Source organism: Haplochromis burtoni, unplaced genomic scaffold (genome assembly GCF_018398535.1).
Source record: "Haplochromis burtoni strain Fernald_Lab_line unplaced genomic scaffold, NCSU_Asbu1 Contig_938, whole genome shotgun sequence".
In the NCBI taxonomy this organism is placed as follows: Eukaryota; Metazoa; Chordata; class Actinopteri; order Cichliformes; family Cichlidae; genus Haplochromis; species Haplochromis burtoni.
The window spans coordinates 90,904-107,492 of record NW_024583299.1 but is presented as its reverse complement, the minus strand read 5'-3'; the positions used below and the strand labels follow the sequence as shown (position 1 = coordinate 107,492).

At 47.4% G+C, this 16,589-nt stretch overlaps 2 protein-coding genes across 4 annotated transcripts; one reads left to right on the top strand and one right to left on the bottom strand.

Annotated features, from left to right (window-relative positions):
* Nucleotides 1–348: 348 nt before the first annotated feature.
* lrrc73 (leucine rich repeat containing 73) lies at nt 349–8,144 on the top strand. Of its 3 annotated transcripts, none has more exons than XM_005951331.3 (8): nt 349–555; nt 3,119–3,419; nt 3,496–3,656; nt 4,287–4,409; nt 4,488–4,588; nt 5,460–5,706; nt 7,781–7,819; nt 7,951–8,144. In XM_005951331.3, exons 2-8 carry the CDS (start codon nt 3,148–3,150, stop codon nt 7,998–8,000), a joined length of 993 nt encoding a protein of 330 aa, XP_005951393.1. In that variant the 5' UTR covers nt 349–555; nt 3,119–3,147; the 3' UTR covers nt 8,001–8,144. The 3 variants fall into 3 exon arrangements, with proteins under 3 accessions (XP_005951393.1, XP_042072083.1, XP_042072082.1); XM_042216149.1 differs by lacking the exon at nt 349–555 and adding an exon at nt 629–1,042; XM_042216148.1 differs by lacking the exon at nt 349–555 and having other exon boundaries at nt 7,781–8,144.
* A 1,427-nt stretch (nt 8,145–9,571) lies between these two features.
* On the bottom strand, nt 9,572–15,343 carry dlk2 (delta-like 2 homolog (Drosophila); the record flags this gene model as incomplete). The annotated part of the gene is given in 5 exon segments (XM_005951333.3): nt 9,572–11,207; nt 12,224–12,368; nt 12,463–12,593; nt 12,788–12,845; nt 15,232–15,343. Coding segments are annotated over 5 exon segments (1,185 nt in total). The 3' UTR covers nt 9,572–10,444.
* Nucleotides 15,344–16,589: the final 1,246 nt, after the last annotated feature.

The following is a 16,589-nucleotide window of genomic DNA, read 5'->3' as shown; positions in this document are numbered from 1 at the left end:
ACAGGATTTCCGTGTTTTTGACACGGGTATGGTACACAGGGTATCGGAGCAGGTGAGTGACGTCATCACCCGGAGCTGCAGACACCAGCAGACCGGAGGTTGGGCTCTGTGATTGGAGACGGCCCAGCTGTGGCGGCAGCTCTCACCTGTTGAGCGATGACATCACCACCCCTCTACCTTAGGCTTGTTGTTTATTCACAATAAAACTGAAGGTGAAGCTGTGACAGATTCAAATCCATCAATAAACAGGAAGCAGTAAGGCAGCTGACGTCACGCTATAAATATCTCCTTGCTCGTGCAGGTGAAAGACGCCAGAGCGTGAAGTTTTCCGCTTTTATTGTGAAAGTCAGCACCGGAAGCTGTAATAGGTGATCGACTCAATTTTATTGGCTTCGTTTGTATAGTGAAAATCTGCCGATCGATCATTGATAATTAATCAGTAAGTAGAATCAATGATCAGAGGAGTGTCCGTTTCCATGACGACGCCAATCACAGAAGGTTAAAACGAGGCTTGGCGAGAAGTGACGTCACAGTCGTGAAGCTCGTGTATTTTGGGTGAGGATTCGCTCCAAGCAGGATTCGAAGTCTCTCTTTGACGTCACAGAGAACCCCAGCCTTTAGTTTGAATAGAGTCTGTGTATTACTGTCTTTACTGCTTCAGTAGAAATTCACGCTGACCTCATGAACGTTTCCTGTCAAAGGCTGTTGTTTTGTCATTAGCCTTGTTGCCATGGTGACAGCTGCTTCCGGTCCCGGTGACGCGCTCGGAGTGAGTCCTCTGTCCTCTGCGAGCTCTCTGGGTGTCATAGTAACGGTCACCTGCAGAAGCACACCGGGACTGGCGGAGCTCGCGGACCGACGGACAGACCCGCTGCCACACGCGCTCCAGCTGATCTAATCCATCGATGCCGGATCGATCGGCTCTGATGTCCGCCGCTCTGGATCGGAACCCGCGCGTGGCCTGCGGCGAGATCGGCAAATAATGACATCAGCGCGTGACAGCCCCGAACCTCCCAGCGTGAGCTGATCGATCATCTATCAGGTTAATTGGTTACCTCATCGATACCGATCAGCTGATCGGTCACTGCCTCGTGTGGAAATTTAACTTCAGAATCCTGCTTTAGTCGAGTAAAAGTACTCAGTTATTTTCAGCTCTCGTTTAGGAGCTTTATCAGGGAGTCATCGAGGAGTCACGTGATCTAAGCTGTCACCTGACACCTGTCCGGTCTCCTCTTTGAGCTCAAAGATTCGTGAGTGCCAGTCAGGTGGATTCACCTGAGCTGGTCCTGCTCGGCCTCAGCGCAGCGCTCCATGATGAGCGATACCACCAAGTTACCGAGCAGATCCCGACATGTTTGGGACATAAAAAGTTTCCAATTTTACATTCAAAATAAATACAAGAATCAGACTTCCTGCTCTTATCGTTTAATTATGAAGAATGATAAGAAGTTAAAAACCCTGAAAAGTCGATATGACATTATAAAATATTCATCTAACAATGAAAAACAAAAGTGACTGAAAATACAGCTGACAAACAGTTTAGAGTTAATATCTGTCTCATGAATGAAATATTTTGTGTTTTAACGATTAGCCTGTATAATCCACTTTCAGTGCTCTACAAATAGTTTTCAGATGCGGTGGATTCCCGTCATTGAAGCGCAGACAGAAAACCCCAAACCCAGGCGTACGTCAGCTCCAGAGTTTCTCCCTCTGTACCTGGATAACTCCAACCTAGAAGCACCTGTCTCTCTCCTTTTCAGTTCACCGCATCATAAACTCATCATCATTCTGTGTTATAATTTACTTTTCTTTGTGTCTGACAAGGTTTGTGATCCTGCCACGTGTGTCACAAACCTCATCTTGCTTGTTTGTAGCTCCACAAAAGTGACTCTGCTTACGATTATCAACTGAGCGAGCACACGTGAGCCGTGACGCAGTTCACATAACGCTATGAAAGGCAGAAGAGGAAGTAGTTCTTACCAATCATTTAGACGATCCCAATAATGTTGTTGCTTTTTACTGTGTTCCTGTTAATGATAAACTCTAATTCTTTTTCAAAATTACTAAATAATAATAATAATAATGGATTGGATTTATATAGCGCTTTTCAGGGCCCTCAAAGCGCTTTACAATTCCACTATTCATTCACTCTCACATTCACACACTGGTGGAGGCTACAGTTGTAGCCACAGCTGCCCTGGGACAGCCTGACTAAAATATCAATATTTTAATAGTATAATCGATTCTAGAGCATAAATGTCTGTTATCAGAAGAATCAGTACATCAGTGTCAATCCGCACACCACTACTGTCGACCATAATATCCTATTAGAGCGATTAGAACATGCTGTAGGTATTACAGGTACTGCGCTGCAGTGGTTTGTATCATATCTATCTAATAGACTCCAGTTTGTGCATGTAAATGGAGAGTCCTCTTCACACACTGAGGTTAATTATGGAGTTCCACAGGGTTCAGTGCTAGGACCAATTCTGTTTACATTATACATGCTTCCCTTAGGCAGCATCATTAGAAGACACAGCATACATTTACACTGCTATGCTGATGACACCCAGCTCTATCTGTCCATGAAGCCAGATAACACACACCAATGAGTTAAACTGCAGGAATGTCTTAAAGACATAAAGACCTGGATGGCCGCTAACTTTCTGCTTCTTAATTCAGATCAAACTGAGGTTATTGTACTCGGCCCTGAAAACCTTAGAAATATGGTATCTAAGCAGATTCTTACTCTGGATGGCATTACCTTGGCCTCCAGTAACACTGTGAGGAACCTTGGAGTCATGTTTGACCAGGACATGTCCTTCAACGCACATATTAAACAAATATGTAAGACTGCTTTCTTCCATTTGTGCAACATCTCTAAAGTTAGAAATATCCTGTCTCAGAGTGACGCTGAAAAACTAGTTGTAGTCAAATAATTCAAGTCAGATCTGTGTTTTTTTGTCACCCGATCAGGTGTAATGGTGGCTCCCAGTCCCGTTCAGAAAACTTGGGTTAACTCTGATCCAAAAACTAGCCAATAGCAGACTTTGGTGCAGTACCCATGTTTCACCAGGTGAGAAAACACTTTTGTTTCAATGTTCGTTTTCCTGTGTAGGTGTCCCAGTGCTCCCAGTGGCGTCCGCAATGCTGCCTGCCTCTATCCAGATCACAGGCGAGATGCTGTCGGCGGCTGAAGTTCAGGACATCTGTGAGAGTCTGAAGGAGGATGGCGTGCGCCTGCTGTCTGTGCGTGGCTGCCAGCTCTCAGATCGCGACTTTGGGCGTGTCTGCCGCAGCGTTGCTGAGTCGCGCTCGCTTGCTCAGCTGAACCTTAACCTGGGCGTTGTCTCCAGTATTGGCCGGACGCGGCACCTGGCTGACGCCCTGAAGACTAACCGCTCCCTGCAGACCCTGTTGTGAGTAGAACTTAAAGCTGATTGGCCACTAATCTAACTGTGAATGGTTTGTGAGTCTCTAACTCCACCCCTCTAGCCTTCATGGCAGCCCACTGTTGGACGCCGGCTTAGTGACCCTGAACCCCGCCCTGTCCACCCACCCTTCACTGGTGTGCCTGGATCTTGGTGACTGCATGCTGGGAGACGAGGCACTGGGTCTGATCTGCGGGATGCTGCCGCCAGACGGCGCAAAGTCAGGTAACACCTTCTGCCCTCCCACCACAGGTGAGCCAGGTCTCTCAGGTGTGACCCCGAACCTGGTCCGACTCTCACAGACAGAAGCTCATTAAAAAAACTCCTGATTTGAGGAAGCCTGAAATAGCAAGGGTGCCTGAGGGTTATCCCCCTCAGGCACCCTTGCTATTTCAGGCTCACATGACCTGAATTTGCGGGCGGCGCGGTGGCACGGTGGTTAGCACTGTTGCCTCACAGCAAGAAGGTCCTGAGTTCATTCCACCTTTCTGTGTGGAGTTTGCATGTTCTCCCCCGGTACTCCAGCTTCCTCCCACAGTCCAAAGTCATGCAATTAGTGGGGTTAGGTTAACTGGAAACACTGAATTGCCCGTAGGTGTGAATGTGCGAGTGAATGTGAGTGTGAATGGTTGTCTGTCCCTGTGTGTTGGCCCTGCAACAGACTGGCGACCTGTCCAGGGTGTACCCTGCCTCTCACCCTATGACAGCTGGGATAGGCTCCAGCGTCCCCCGCGACCCTGAAAAGGACAAGCGGAAGCAAATAGATGGATGGATGACCTGAATGGCTCTGCTCAGACCACCACGCAGCAAAGCATTCTGGGAGTTGTAACTCTTCACTGTGTGTGTGTGTGGTAGGGCTCAGGGAGCTCACTCTCAGTGCTAACCCAGGAATCAGCTCCAAAGGCTGGGCTCGACTCTCCATTGCTGTGGCGCACAGCTCGCAGCTCCGCGTGCTCAACCTGGACTACAACCCACTCGGTAACACATGTGTCATGATAACATGATGTCATAACAGCGTGATGTCATTATTGTTTGACGCTCTCGCTCTGTTTCCAGGTGATCAGATTGCAGGGATGCTGGCAGTTGCCGTGGCATCCAGCAGGACTCTGGAGGTTCTGGACCTGGAGGGAACCGGACTGACCAACCAGTCAGGACAGGTCGACCAATCACAGTGCTTCATTCTCTTCTTTTTCTCCAGTTCTCATCAGCAGAGAGCAGCTCTTTAAATACAACTAGAATGCAGTTGTAAGAGAAGAGATGAGCGTCTGCTGGAAATCATTCAGTCTGGTTTTATTCACACCGTCAGGGTTTCTCCTCCGCTCTGAGAACAAAGCCACCATCCTGCAGTGATGTTTAGTCTGACCTGGTGGTGGCGCTGTGTCCCTGCAAAAAACTGTTCCCAGACCCTGAGTTTGGACTCAGTTTTCAGTTCACTTGTTTGTCCACCAGGGGGAAGTGATATGGCAGCATTGTGGCCTTGTTAGGGCTGTGTTTCCTGTTTCAACTACTTTCACAATAAATGCCTGAGTGTGTGGCCTGTGAAACTGCTGGATAAACAGAGACAATAACATAAATAAAAACACAGTGAACATCTAGAAGCTCTGAAGTGGTTGGAGGTGGAGGTAGATCACCTGTTCTTTCTTGAGCTTCAAAATGCTCTGAATGTTTTTGTTTGTTTGTTTTTGTCAAGGTCAGGGAGTAAAATCCAGGAGAATGTAATTAATACTCAGTCCTCGCTAAACTGCATTTCTCACTGATGTATGTAAACTGGCTGTGTGGTCCAACAACAACTCAGCCACACATGTGGATAAGAGGCATGCACATGCGATTGGTGCATCCCAGTACTGTAAACATAAAGGAGCACACCTGACTGTAAAGATGGTTTTAAACTGAAAAGCTGCAGTCACGACCGAGTGGGGTCAGGTTCACTGTCCTCCCTGTCACGTTAAACATTTTGTACAGTTTTATTTTGAAGCCATGCTGCACTTCCTAAGAGATTTATAATGTGGTGGTCTCACCTGTGTGCAGGTATTCCTGGACATGGTGGAGAACTACCCGACCAGCCTGCGGGTCCTGGTTCTGGCTGAGAACGACATTAGTCCGGAGCTCCAGCAGCAGATCTGTGACCTGCTGTCTGAGGGGGAGGATGACGATGACAGAGAGGCCTTGCCTCTGGTGCCAGATCCTGCCTCCATCACTGCTTTCAAGCAAATCAGAGACAAGTATCACCCAATCAGAGACAAGTACCAGCTTCCCGCCTGGCTACCCCACAGCAGTAAGGGCTGAATATTCACCTTGTCCTCAGTTACAGAGTGTCCCTGCTCAGACTGTCTCTCCCTCAAACTGCACAAAACCAATACAGACCCAGCAAACTGGGATTGTTTGCCAGGTTATTTTACTGGCAAGAGCAATATTGCCCCCTTCCCCTACTATAGACTTCTCTTTTCCACTTTAATCTATTATATATCCTTTTCTATCCCACTTTGCCTTGTATAGATCTGATTCTGTCCCACTTTACCCACTAGAAACCCAGTTCTGTTCCACTTTCCCCAAAAAACACCTGATTCTCTGTTACTGTAATCTGTACAGAACCAGTAATTGGAAACTTTAATCTCTATAAACACGGTTCTTTCCTACTTTACGAAATGTAAATCTGGTTCTGTCGCAGTTTATCCACTATAGTCAAAGGTTTACTTTACTCAGTACAGAGCCAATTCTCCCACTTTAGCTTATACAGACATGACTATGTGCTACTCAACACACTATAGACCTGGTTCTTTCATTATTTACCAAAAATAAACCTGGTTCTGTCCCACTTTACTCAATTTGAACCTGTTTTTTCCACTTTGTAGATCTGTTTTGTCTCACTTTACCTTGTATGGACCTGGTTCTAGTTCATTCAGTGTAGACTTGGCTCTTTTGTACTTTACTCAATAATTTACTTTACCAAGACCATTTTCTTCCTACATGACCCAATATAGAACTAGTTTTGTGTCACTTTACACTGTTTGTGTGTTTTTTCATTTTAAAAATATAAACCTGATTCTGTCCCATTGAGTATAGACTTGATTCTGTTGAAAATTCATCTCTATAGACCTGGTTTTGCCCACTTTATCCAGTTTAGATTTGGTTGTGTCCCACAATACCCTCTACAGACTTGGTTCTATCCAACATTACCCACTATCAACCAGTGTCCCAATTAGCCAGGTATAGATCTGGTTTTGTCCCACTATACTGAGTATAGACCTGGTGCCGTCCTTTGTGTGGTGTTTAGGTGTCCTTGGTGACAGTAGGAGGTTTGTATTTTGTATAACTGTGGACAAAGTGTTAATCTGGGTAACCTGCTACATATCTAGTCCCACTTGGTTTTACAATAATGGATATTTAATCAATATTAATTAATATCCCTTTTAAGATTTTCTGTTCTTTTGTGGTTCCTCTGTGATCCATAACAGCAGTGTGAGCTTGTCCTGATCTCAGGTCAGGTCAAGACCAGATAAATTATTCTTAAAAGCTGCAGTAACTACTGAGCAACAAATTTAAAAAGACAGTGCAGACTCTTTGCTTTTTATTTCATACAGTGTCATTAAGTTTGAAAACCACTGCATACCAGCGATGAAGTTGAATTTAAGACTGAGTGTGATTTCAGCTTCTCAGCAAGTTCAGCAGCTTCATTTTATTTGAATGTGCCACAAATTTGGCAAACGGAGAGAAAATCTGCACACAAACCTAATCTAACAGCCTCTGTACACCAGGGGTGTCCAACTCCAGGCCTCGAGGGCCAGTGTCCTGCAGGTTTTAGACGTGTCAGCCTATTTAAATGGCAAAATGACCTCCTCAACATGTCTTGTAGTTCTCCAGAGGCCTGGTAATGAAGTCATCAGGGTGACGTCTAAATCCTGCAGGACACTGGCCCTCGAAGCCTGGAATTGGACACCCCCGCTCTACACTGTGTCGTTAGATGAACGAGGTGTTTTTGTCTTTTTCTCTCAAATGTTGAGACAAACTGATTGATCTTACTGCCGCTGTGACCGAGGCTTCAAATGATTGATCGTACATATTTAAACCTTTTCTACATCAGATTTTAGGTTGGTTTTCTTAAAGGAACAGTTCATTGTTGCCCTGTAGCTCAGTTCAGTATAAACAGAGGAATTAATGGACTTCCACCAAATTGTGCTTATTCCTGGAGTCTTTGAACCGACTTTTATTGATCCAGTGGAAGTAAATCAATCTAAACGTGTGATCTGGAAAGGGCACGGAGGCCGTGGTGTGAGCTGCTGGTCCTGGTTAGAGAAACCGTGCTGAACTATGGCGTGAAGTTCTCAATGTCTTATTCTTTGACCCCACAGACTCCAGCACCCAGGCGGTTTTACTGACGTCAGGTCTAGGTGAGAGCTTATTGGCTGAGACTGAGATGTGACCCCTCCCACAAACATACCCATTTCCAGTCATGCTGCCGTCACTTTTTTCGGTTTGAATGGTTTTTTTTTCTTCTGCACTGCACTTCTGTGGTTGTCAGATCACCTGATGGCTTGCACCCAATCACACGCCCCGCATGGTTCGATGTAGCACCTGAACACAGACGAGCAGAGAACTCAAACACGTCACGTGACCTCCACACAGGTGTTTGTTCTGCTTCTAATGAATGTACCTTTGGCTCTGTTGATTGGTTCTGATGTCACAATAATAAAACTGTTTACAGCTTCTTAAAAACAAAGACTCTGATTGGTCATTTGCTGCCAGCACACACTTAAACACAGTGAACAAGTTTGTCTGAAACTTGCTCCCATGTTTGGCGTTTAAAGGTGGCCCTTAAACCGATCTCCGTTTAGCGAGCGGGCCAGTGGGACGAGCGGTTTCATCCGTAAAACAGAAAGTGAGTCGGTCTTTCGTCAGCCCAGTGACGCTTCCTGTTGATGCTGTGAGGAAACTCGCTGAACAAATCCGGCACTGAAATCAACCTCGTGGTCCCGCCTCCACGCTCTTCACATCCCTTTGCCTCATCCCCGGAGTTCAACGCACACGGCAAAAAAGCTACAGTCCCGTTACCAGTCTTGACAAACAGAGCTACTGCTTTAAAGTTTTGGATCATTTAAATTAAAATTTTCAAATATCAGTAAACACACAAAGTGAATCTGTGCCAGAAAGCGCAAAACTTCACTGTTTGATGAATTCAATTTCACAGGTGACGAAAGATGGAAGGAGGAAGAGCGTTTTCAAAAGTCATAGACACGAACTGATGAAACCTTGCAGTTAGTTTCAAATATTTTAATCAGATGCAGTCACATGATTATTTAATAAATGTGACAACAACTGTAATGTGTGAGAGTATGGTGTGGTTCTGCAGGAGGTCTTGTTGAGTCTTTATCTTTGTCTGAGTGTTGGTAAGTTTCCTGGCTGGTCTCAGTTTTATCAGTCGAAGGATAAAGATGCTCAAACACTTTGTGAAGGTTCGCTCAGACCTGCAGACGCCATAGAGCAGCAACAGGACGTGACGACTGTCATTACGGAGGTTAGGGCCGCACAGTGGCGAGGTGGTTAGCACTGTTGCCTCACAGCAAGAAGACCTCGACTCCACCATCTCTGTTTTCTGTGTGGAGTAGGTGGGTGCTTCTCCTCCCAAACACATGCAACCAGTGGGCTTATTTTAACCATGATTCTAAATTGGACATAAATGTGAATGGTTGTCTGTCTCTCTGTGTTAACCCGTACCCGCCTCCCGCCCTTCGATACCTTTGCTACCTGCAATAGGCTCCACCCATGTGGAGCCTATTGCAGGTAGCGAAGGGCTGTGGACAGTAATGGATGGATGTAAGAGTTTTTCCTTTTTTCTAATGGTAATGGTTTTTACCACCCCTGGTTTTTAATTTTACTTCACTGTAATGACCTTCCTGTGTTACCATGGCAACATGACTGCCTAAGAAAAGCCTGAAAAGACAGCATTAAACCTGAAGACACGTCAGTGGCTACAGATCCAGGCCGCTGACTCCTACCTGCAGGTCAACGGTTCAGTCCGGCACGTGATCCAGACTGACTCGGGGATCTTGGATCAGGACTCCTGCAGGCTCAGACGCCTCCTGGTGGAGAGTCAGACTGCTGCATCAAGTGTTCAGACATGAAAGAACCCAGGAGGCGAGCGGTAAAGTTCAGAAACAGCTTTAATGTCTGTGTGGGGATCTGTTCAGTGACATCAGAAGTTTCCATCTGCGTTTTTGTCCCTGTAACGTGATGAGGTCTGACAGCTGTGTGTGTGTGGGCGGAGCACACGTGCATGTACACCATACAATAAATAAACATGTTATATACAAATACAGTCGTAACATATTCACACTTCACTTTGATGTGAGTAGATTTCATCTCAAAGATCAGACTGTGGTCACGTCCCATCAGGCTTCACTCAGTAACCCACGACGACGCCAAACTTTCATTTAGCAGTTCATGTTGGGCAGAAAGCTGCAGCTTTCTAAAAGCTGGCCAATCAAAGAAAGCTAAAACAGGAGGATTATTCTGAACTGTGAATCATGCAAAGCTGCTCAGTCTGAGAATAAAGAGGCGGAGCCAAGCAGCACAGATCTCCACCTGAAAACTTCTGGAAGCCTCAGTCAGAACTCCATCTGATTTTCATCCACATTTAAATTCTGGACTTTTGTCTTGTGTCGCTCGGCGTGGCCGAGTGTGGGCTGATGATGTCAGTCGGATTCTTTTAAAGGTCAATCTACTCACAGTTAGCACGATTTTATTTTCCAAGTGATTATAAGAAATGAGTTGATAAATTATTGATTTATAAAATAAAGCTTCAGTTTCAATTGACCTTTTCAAAATAAAAGCCTCCACATGCCCCTGGGACAAGCCCCTCTGAGCTGACTGCAGAGGTGCACCCTGGGTAATATAGGTGGGGTTTAAACTGTCCATTCAGTCGTCCTGTGACAACATGGATGATGTCATAGTTCAGGCGCTCGCTGGGAGCTGAACCTGAGGCAGGTGGAGCTGTGTCCCGGTCCCCTCCGGTCAGTCTAAATGACCTCCGTGTTGAGTTTCTTCTTTTCTGGTTCTGCTGCGCTCAGAAACCTGATTTGTCCCTCCTCCTCGTCCGGCCATGCTCGCTGGCGGCTTTTCTGTCCTCTCTGTGAAGACGATGATGTCACAGAGGACCAGCAGGAGGTGTGTCCACAGTTCCTGCAGTGACCCTGCAGAACAAGGGCGGTGGTCAGCACCACCATGGTGAGCGTCACCCCTGCCAGCACCAGCACGATGATGAGCTGCACCTCTGACAGACCGGCGCCACTGCGCTCGCTCACAGTCACTTTCAGCAGTCTGTCACCGTGACGGCTGCTGTTCCTACCATCGCCACTGCTAGTTGTGATTCTCTGGCTCCTCCCTCTACGTCCTCCTCCCTCCCACCCAACCGTTGTCCAGCCGGGTTTGCCGGCGTCACTGCTAGTTGGTGTCTCACAGATGTCTCCAGTGAAGCCAGGCCGGCAGACGCAGTGGAAGCCGCCGGCGCGGTCGAGGCAGCGGCCCCCGTTCAGGCACGGCTGACTGGCGCAGTCGTCCAGGTTGACGGTGCAGAAGCGCCCGCTGAATCCCACAGGGCAGACGCACAAGAAGCGGTTGAACCCATCAACACAGGTGGCGCCATTGGCACATGGCTTCATCAGACAGTCATCAACGTCAGTCTCACAGCGTGGCCCCGTGAAGCCGGCCAGGCAGCGACACGTCAGCTCTGGTGCGAAACCGTCAGCGTCCTCACAGAGACCGCCATTTTTACACGGAGACCTGCAGGTAGAGAAGAGGAAGATAAGAAAACCAGCAGACTGCAGCAAACATCAATGCCTGGTTCATAAACAGGAAGTACCAGAACCTGCAGTTCCTCTACTGTCCAGCAGAGGCAGCAGTGAGTCAGACTCCCATGTTAAAACTTTACAGCAGAAATTAACGTGTTTACAGCCTGATACACAAACTGTTCTGGGCTCTGTAGATAACATCCCCTCCATAACACCTGTATTAAACTTTTGTTACAGAATAAAGAGAGGAGGAAGTAGACGAGAGCAGAAGAAGAGTGTCAGGATATGCAGATGACACAGTTTTATATACGGGAGAAGACTCTGACAGTTTATCTGGATTGCATGTCAGCGGTCAGAGACAAATGTAACACCCACATTGTTTTGAGGCTTAAAGTTTGGATCATTAGGGGTGTGGCCTAGTTGATAGACAGGTGGACGGTGACACAGGCAGCTGTCCCTAAACTGGACCTCATGACCGTGTACTGTTGGAGCACTTTTAATGACATCATCAGGCCAATCATATGGCTGCTGTGAGGTTAGTGTACTAACAGAGCATCCAGAAGGCGGAGCTCCAATTTCAGGATTTTATTTGGATGGAGCACTGATTAGCAGAAATCTGTGTCCATGTGATGCTCCGCCCTCTCATCCAAAGTGCTAACTGAAACGCTCAAATCAATGATGTCACAGTGGCCACGCCCATCTGTTCTACAGTTTACGGTCTGCAGGTCAACAACAGTGTGTGGGCCTGAAGCTACTTCCCTCACAGACGTGCTCTTCTCCTTTACTGTAGTAAAATCTGTCAAATGTACTGAAGTCGTTTATTTTTACTGCTGCTGAAAAGTCATGTGACAATTACTAAGCTCATTAATCAGCATAATTATTCTGCTAATTATTAAAAATAAATTCAGCTGAAAACATTCCAGGAAAAACAGGAAACACTTTGTTGTTTGATCGGTAACGTCTGAGTGTGTTAGTGTGTGTCCTCTGAACCATAAGAGGAGCTCACACCTCCTCTGGTGACACGGGCCGGTCCTCTGCTGGCAGCTGTTGCCGTGGAAACCTTGAGGGCACAGACAGGTGAAGTCGCCGCTGTCCTGAATCACACAGGTGGCTCCGTTCTGACACGGCTGCTGCTGCGAGCACACGTTCAGGTCTGACAGACAGCAGGAGACAGGTGAACTCAGACGCACTGACGGAAAGATGGCAAAAGAAAGATGGCAGACGTTAATGCACAGGTGACCTCTGACCTTTGTCGCAGAAGCGCCCTCCCCAGCCTGGCTCACAGGTGCACTGCCAGGGCTGCTCGCAGGAACCGTGCACGCAGCCGGGCATCGGCATGCAGCGGTCGCACAGTTCGCCGTCCCAGCCAGGGTCACACCTGGAAATGGGAAGGAAGCAAGGAGACATTAGGTGGAAAGTTAGTAAAATAGATCTGTGACAGAAACACAGATCAGGTGAGTTACACCTGTTTAAAGTCCTCCTGAACAAGCCACGAGCTGACAGGCAGCCGGGACATTGATCGGGCAGTGATGGACGATTGATTGATCGATCAATTGATTGATGGAGTGTCACCTGCAGACTCTGAACTCGTCACAATGGCTGTTGGCGATGCTGCAGTTGCAGTCAGTTTCTGCAGGGTGAAAAACAGGTTACATCAGTCACACCTGCACAGACGTTTAACATAGAGCAGCAGAGCTCTTCGTTTGTGATGATGATGTCACTGTGACATCATGTGATGATGATATCACAGTGCCCCTTTAATCAGATACAAACAGACAGAAGCAGCAAACTGACGTTCATTACCTGAAACAAAGAAAATTATAAAACTACAAAAGCAGCTGAAAGAGCCAGAAACCTGGCCTGATTGGCTGACCAAACACAGCCAATCAGCAGAGAGACTGAGGGGATGCAATCATGTGTTGAGGTGTGGCAAGTAGAGTCAGGTGGAGTCCCTGACCTCTGCTTTAATTTGTCAGTGTTCATTGTTGTTATTTATTCCATGTTTTTCTCTGACTGTGCCCCCATCCCCCTCATCATCGTCATCATCCTCATCCCGTTATCATCTTCTTCTTCGTCTTCGTTATCTTTACCCTCAAAGTGTTTTTTATCTAGATGCCATTTTGGGACTGCCACGCAGCCACGGAGCTGCCGGGAACACTGAGCGCGCCTCTCATAACTGTAGCAGCAGCTGGGAGTTATGTGAGACGGGTCGGACAGCAGTGAGGGGGCTCCGGCTGACAGCTGGGAGAGCCCGGATTAGTAGGAACAATGAGCCGCCGAGCGCTTCGGAGCGTGCTCAGTGAGGATCCAGCCGTGACAGAGGTTTGTGTGTGTGTGCTGATTGAAGCTTCCTTTCTCACTGGTCTGCTGCTGTCTGATTGGTCAGGGGCACACCTGTGGCTCTCGTTAGCCATCCAATCAGAGTCCCTGATGGAGGCTGTAGTGGTGGAGGCGGTGCGAAGGCCCTGACCTGTGGCGTGTGTGCCCACAGAAAGGTCATGAGGTCACGCTGCCTTTAGGAGCCCGCTGTTTCCTCAGAGTGTCCGGTTTAATTTGAGCGTTCGAATGTTGCCCTCGGCTGTCGCACCGTGCCGCTATAGGGCTTTGGAGCGTGATGTCACGGGGGTGGGCGTGGAAAGGATTTTGGCCCGATCCGCCATTTTGGGGGTCTAAGTAAGGAGCGAAAGCATAGCCATGGTTCGTACTTGCTGTGTGGTCGGCTGCAATGTTCGATCTTACGACCGGCACGGGAATAAGTTTGGATTGTCTTTTTATGCTTTCCCAACCTGGAAGCAACATGAAGGAGCTCATGTATCGGATATTACCAAACGAAGGCGTCCAGCCTGGATAGCAGCCGTGAGACGAGCTGATATCAAGTTCTGTTACGTCTCCAGATATCAGCTGGTGTGCTCACCACATTTTCATTCCGGTAAGTTCTAAATATGTTCACATCACACTTTATAGCTGAATAATATCATCGTTGGTGGTCTCGGAAGTTATAGAAATTGCGATCAAACATAGAATGGAGTGACTTGATTGGTTGATGTAAAGACAATAAATGAAATGAGACAGGAAGGACACAAATTGGCGTTAATAATTTACCCGATTATCAATGTGTAAATTGGCATGTACTTTACAATTATGGGCATATAATATGATAACGATATTTTAGCAGTTCAATGATAAATGTGTAACATTAATTATGGTGGGGGGTGGAAAATGGCTATTTCACTCGGTGCACTCCAGCTGACTTCCTTTGACGACGTACTCACAGTTTGGCGGCTTGAAAATAGCCAAATCTTGCACCCAGCCATTTGTAAATTGGATGTGCGCCTCCAGTGACTTGTAATTACGAAACTGGTTCGCTGTGTAAGCACTTACTCCACAAACAAGATACGTGAAGATATCGGGGTAGGACAGTGGCGGTAAGTCATCTGGGTCTTTACTCCACTGCCGTATTTCATATGGGTCCAGATTTGCGATGCACTCTATTTTTTTTCAAGTACCGCTGCTTCGCCTCTGGACGCAATCGGTCTCTATACCGTCCGTTTTCTTTTGAGCTGCTTTTAAGCGTGTTTCTTGTCGTCGTCGTTCCAACACAGTGTTTGTTTTGATTCGTAGACCCCGAAAATGGAGCTGGCTCCCACAATGCATTGCGGCGTGACGTCAACTCCAAAGCCCTATCACGGAGTAAAGTAATCTCATTACTGCTGTATCTACTGATGTAATTAGAATACCATACCTCCGATCTCACGCCAACGTCTGTAAGTGTGAAGATCATTTTAACTCAGAGAGAAGAAACTGTGAGTGTGGAGCACACCGTGTTTCCACGTTAGCATGAAACATGTGACGACAGCTAGCATGCGGCGTTGGGGTTGCAATATTTGATTTTGCTCGTGTGCATCGTGACAAATGAATGCACACGTTTGTAGCCTCTGATCAATGGCTGAGCCTTGAAGCAGCAGTCTACAGAGTGATTGGTGCACAGCAGGAGGAGGTGTGATTATGTGCCCTACCTTGACCTGCGCAGGGTGGAGTGATGATACCGTGGAGGACGCAACAGCTCAGCGCCAGCGTGGCGGCTGCAGCTCTGAGCACCCACATATCAACTGGGGCGAAGACGACGGCCTGAAACAGAAAACGGAAAGCTGGTCACGTGACCTGCAGGGTCGTACACACAGCAAGGACTCGACAAGCTGCAGGTAAATGTGAGCGTGCTCAGTAACAGCACAGACACACGAGACATGACAACAGACACAAACCAAACACAAGGCTTTTATTTTTAAATCCACAAAGGAAGGACAGAGCATCAACAGACGCCGGAAGACCGACGGGTACGACTGACTGTGTGAGGTCAGGAGGTCAGGGAGGCAGAGACAAGAGGGACAACCACGGAGCAGGACGCTACAGATACAGAGCGACTGGAAGCTCACCAAAGCGGACACACCATCTCCAATCCTACAAAATAAAAGTGTGAACCAAAAAACACAAAGAGGAAGGTGAACACGAGCCACAGAGTCCAGCGCCGCAGTCACACAGCGAGAGGAAGCTGACCCCAGATCAAACACGCATTGACTCCTGGGAGCTTTTCAAAGGCGTATCTGCGGCGCGGGAAGCTGAGACGCTGCTTATCAAACACAGCACTCTGTGATGATGCCACGGCGCATCTGAGAGAAGCTGTGAAGGAAAAGTTGGAGAGTATCAGGGATGAGGCGGCGAAGCTCAGACAGGAAGTGGAGTGATGCTTCCTGTTTGAGGTGATGTCACTGTACTTCCACATCTCGGGATTCCTGCTGGGATCTCTCAGAGCGTTTGTGTGATTTCTGTCGTTAAGCCTGGGTCAGGAGAGGAGATGTTTCCAGGAAGTGAAGCAGCATTTGATGTGACTGTCTCTGCCTCAGGAGGTTTTCAGGTGTAATGGCATCTACACAGGAAGTTCTCTCACTGCTGAGTCTGAAAGTCGTCAGCTGACGGTCAGAAACGAGGGAGGAGCTTATCGCTGAGGAGGTGTGGCAGTGTGGCGCTGCCTTGAGATACAGCAGCTGATGGAGAACTCGAGCAATGTTCAGCGGTTCCGAAACATCACGAGGCTTTCTCTTTCCTGCTGTTTGATTTTTTTTGATATACCTTTATTAGTCCCACAAGGGGAAATTTCATAAGGCTGCCGACCTACTGCACGCAATGGCGGCGCCATCTTACGCTCCTACCATAGATACATTACACAAACATCACATGGGGAAGACAGGTCAGAGAGGTATAACAATGGGAAATGCACCACATGAGGAAAGATAAGGAGGAAAATAACTCCTCCCAGACTGAGCTCCAACAGGGAGATCAGTTTGAGAACAGAAAAAACACCTCTGCACATGAAAAA

What these genes read in the sequence shown, in the direction of transcription:
- lrrc73 (XM_005951331.3), top strand. Translation starts at nt 3,148, where the DNA reads ATGCTGCCTGCCTCTATCCAGATCACAGGCGAGATGCTGTCGGCGGCT. An exon ending in CGCTCCCTGCAGACCCTGTT is followed by an intron (nt 3,420 to 3,495) that starts GTGAGTAGAACT and finishes CCACCCCTCTAG; the next exon opens with CCTTCATGGCAGCCCACTGT. An exon ending in GCCAGACGGCGCAAAGTCAG is followed by an intron (nt 3,657 to 4,286) that starts GTAACACCTTCT and finishes TGTGTGTGGTAG; the next exon opens with GGCTCAGGGAGCTCACTCTC.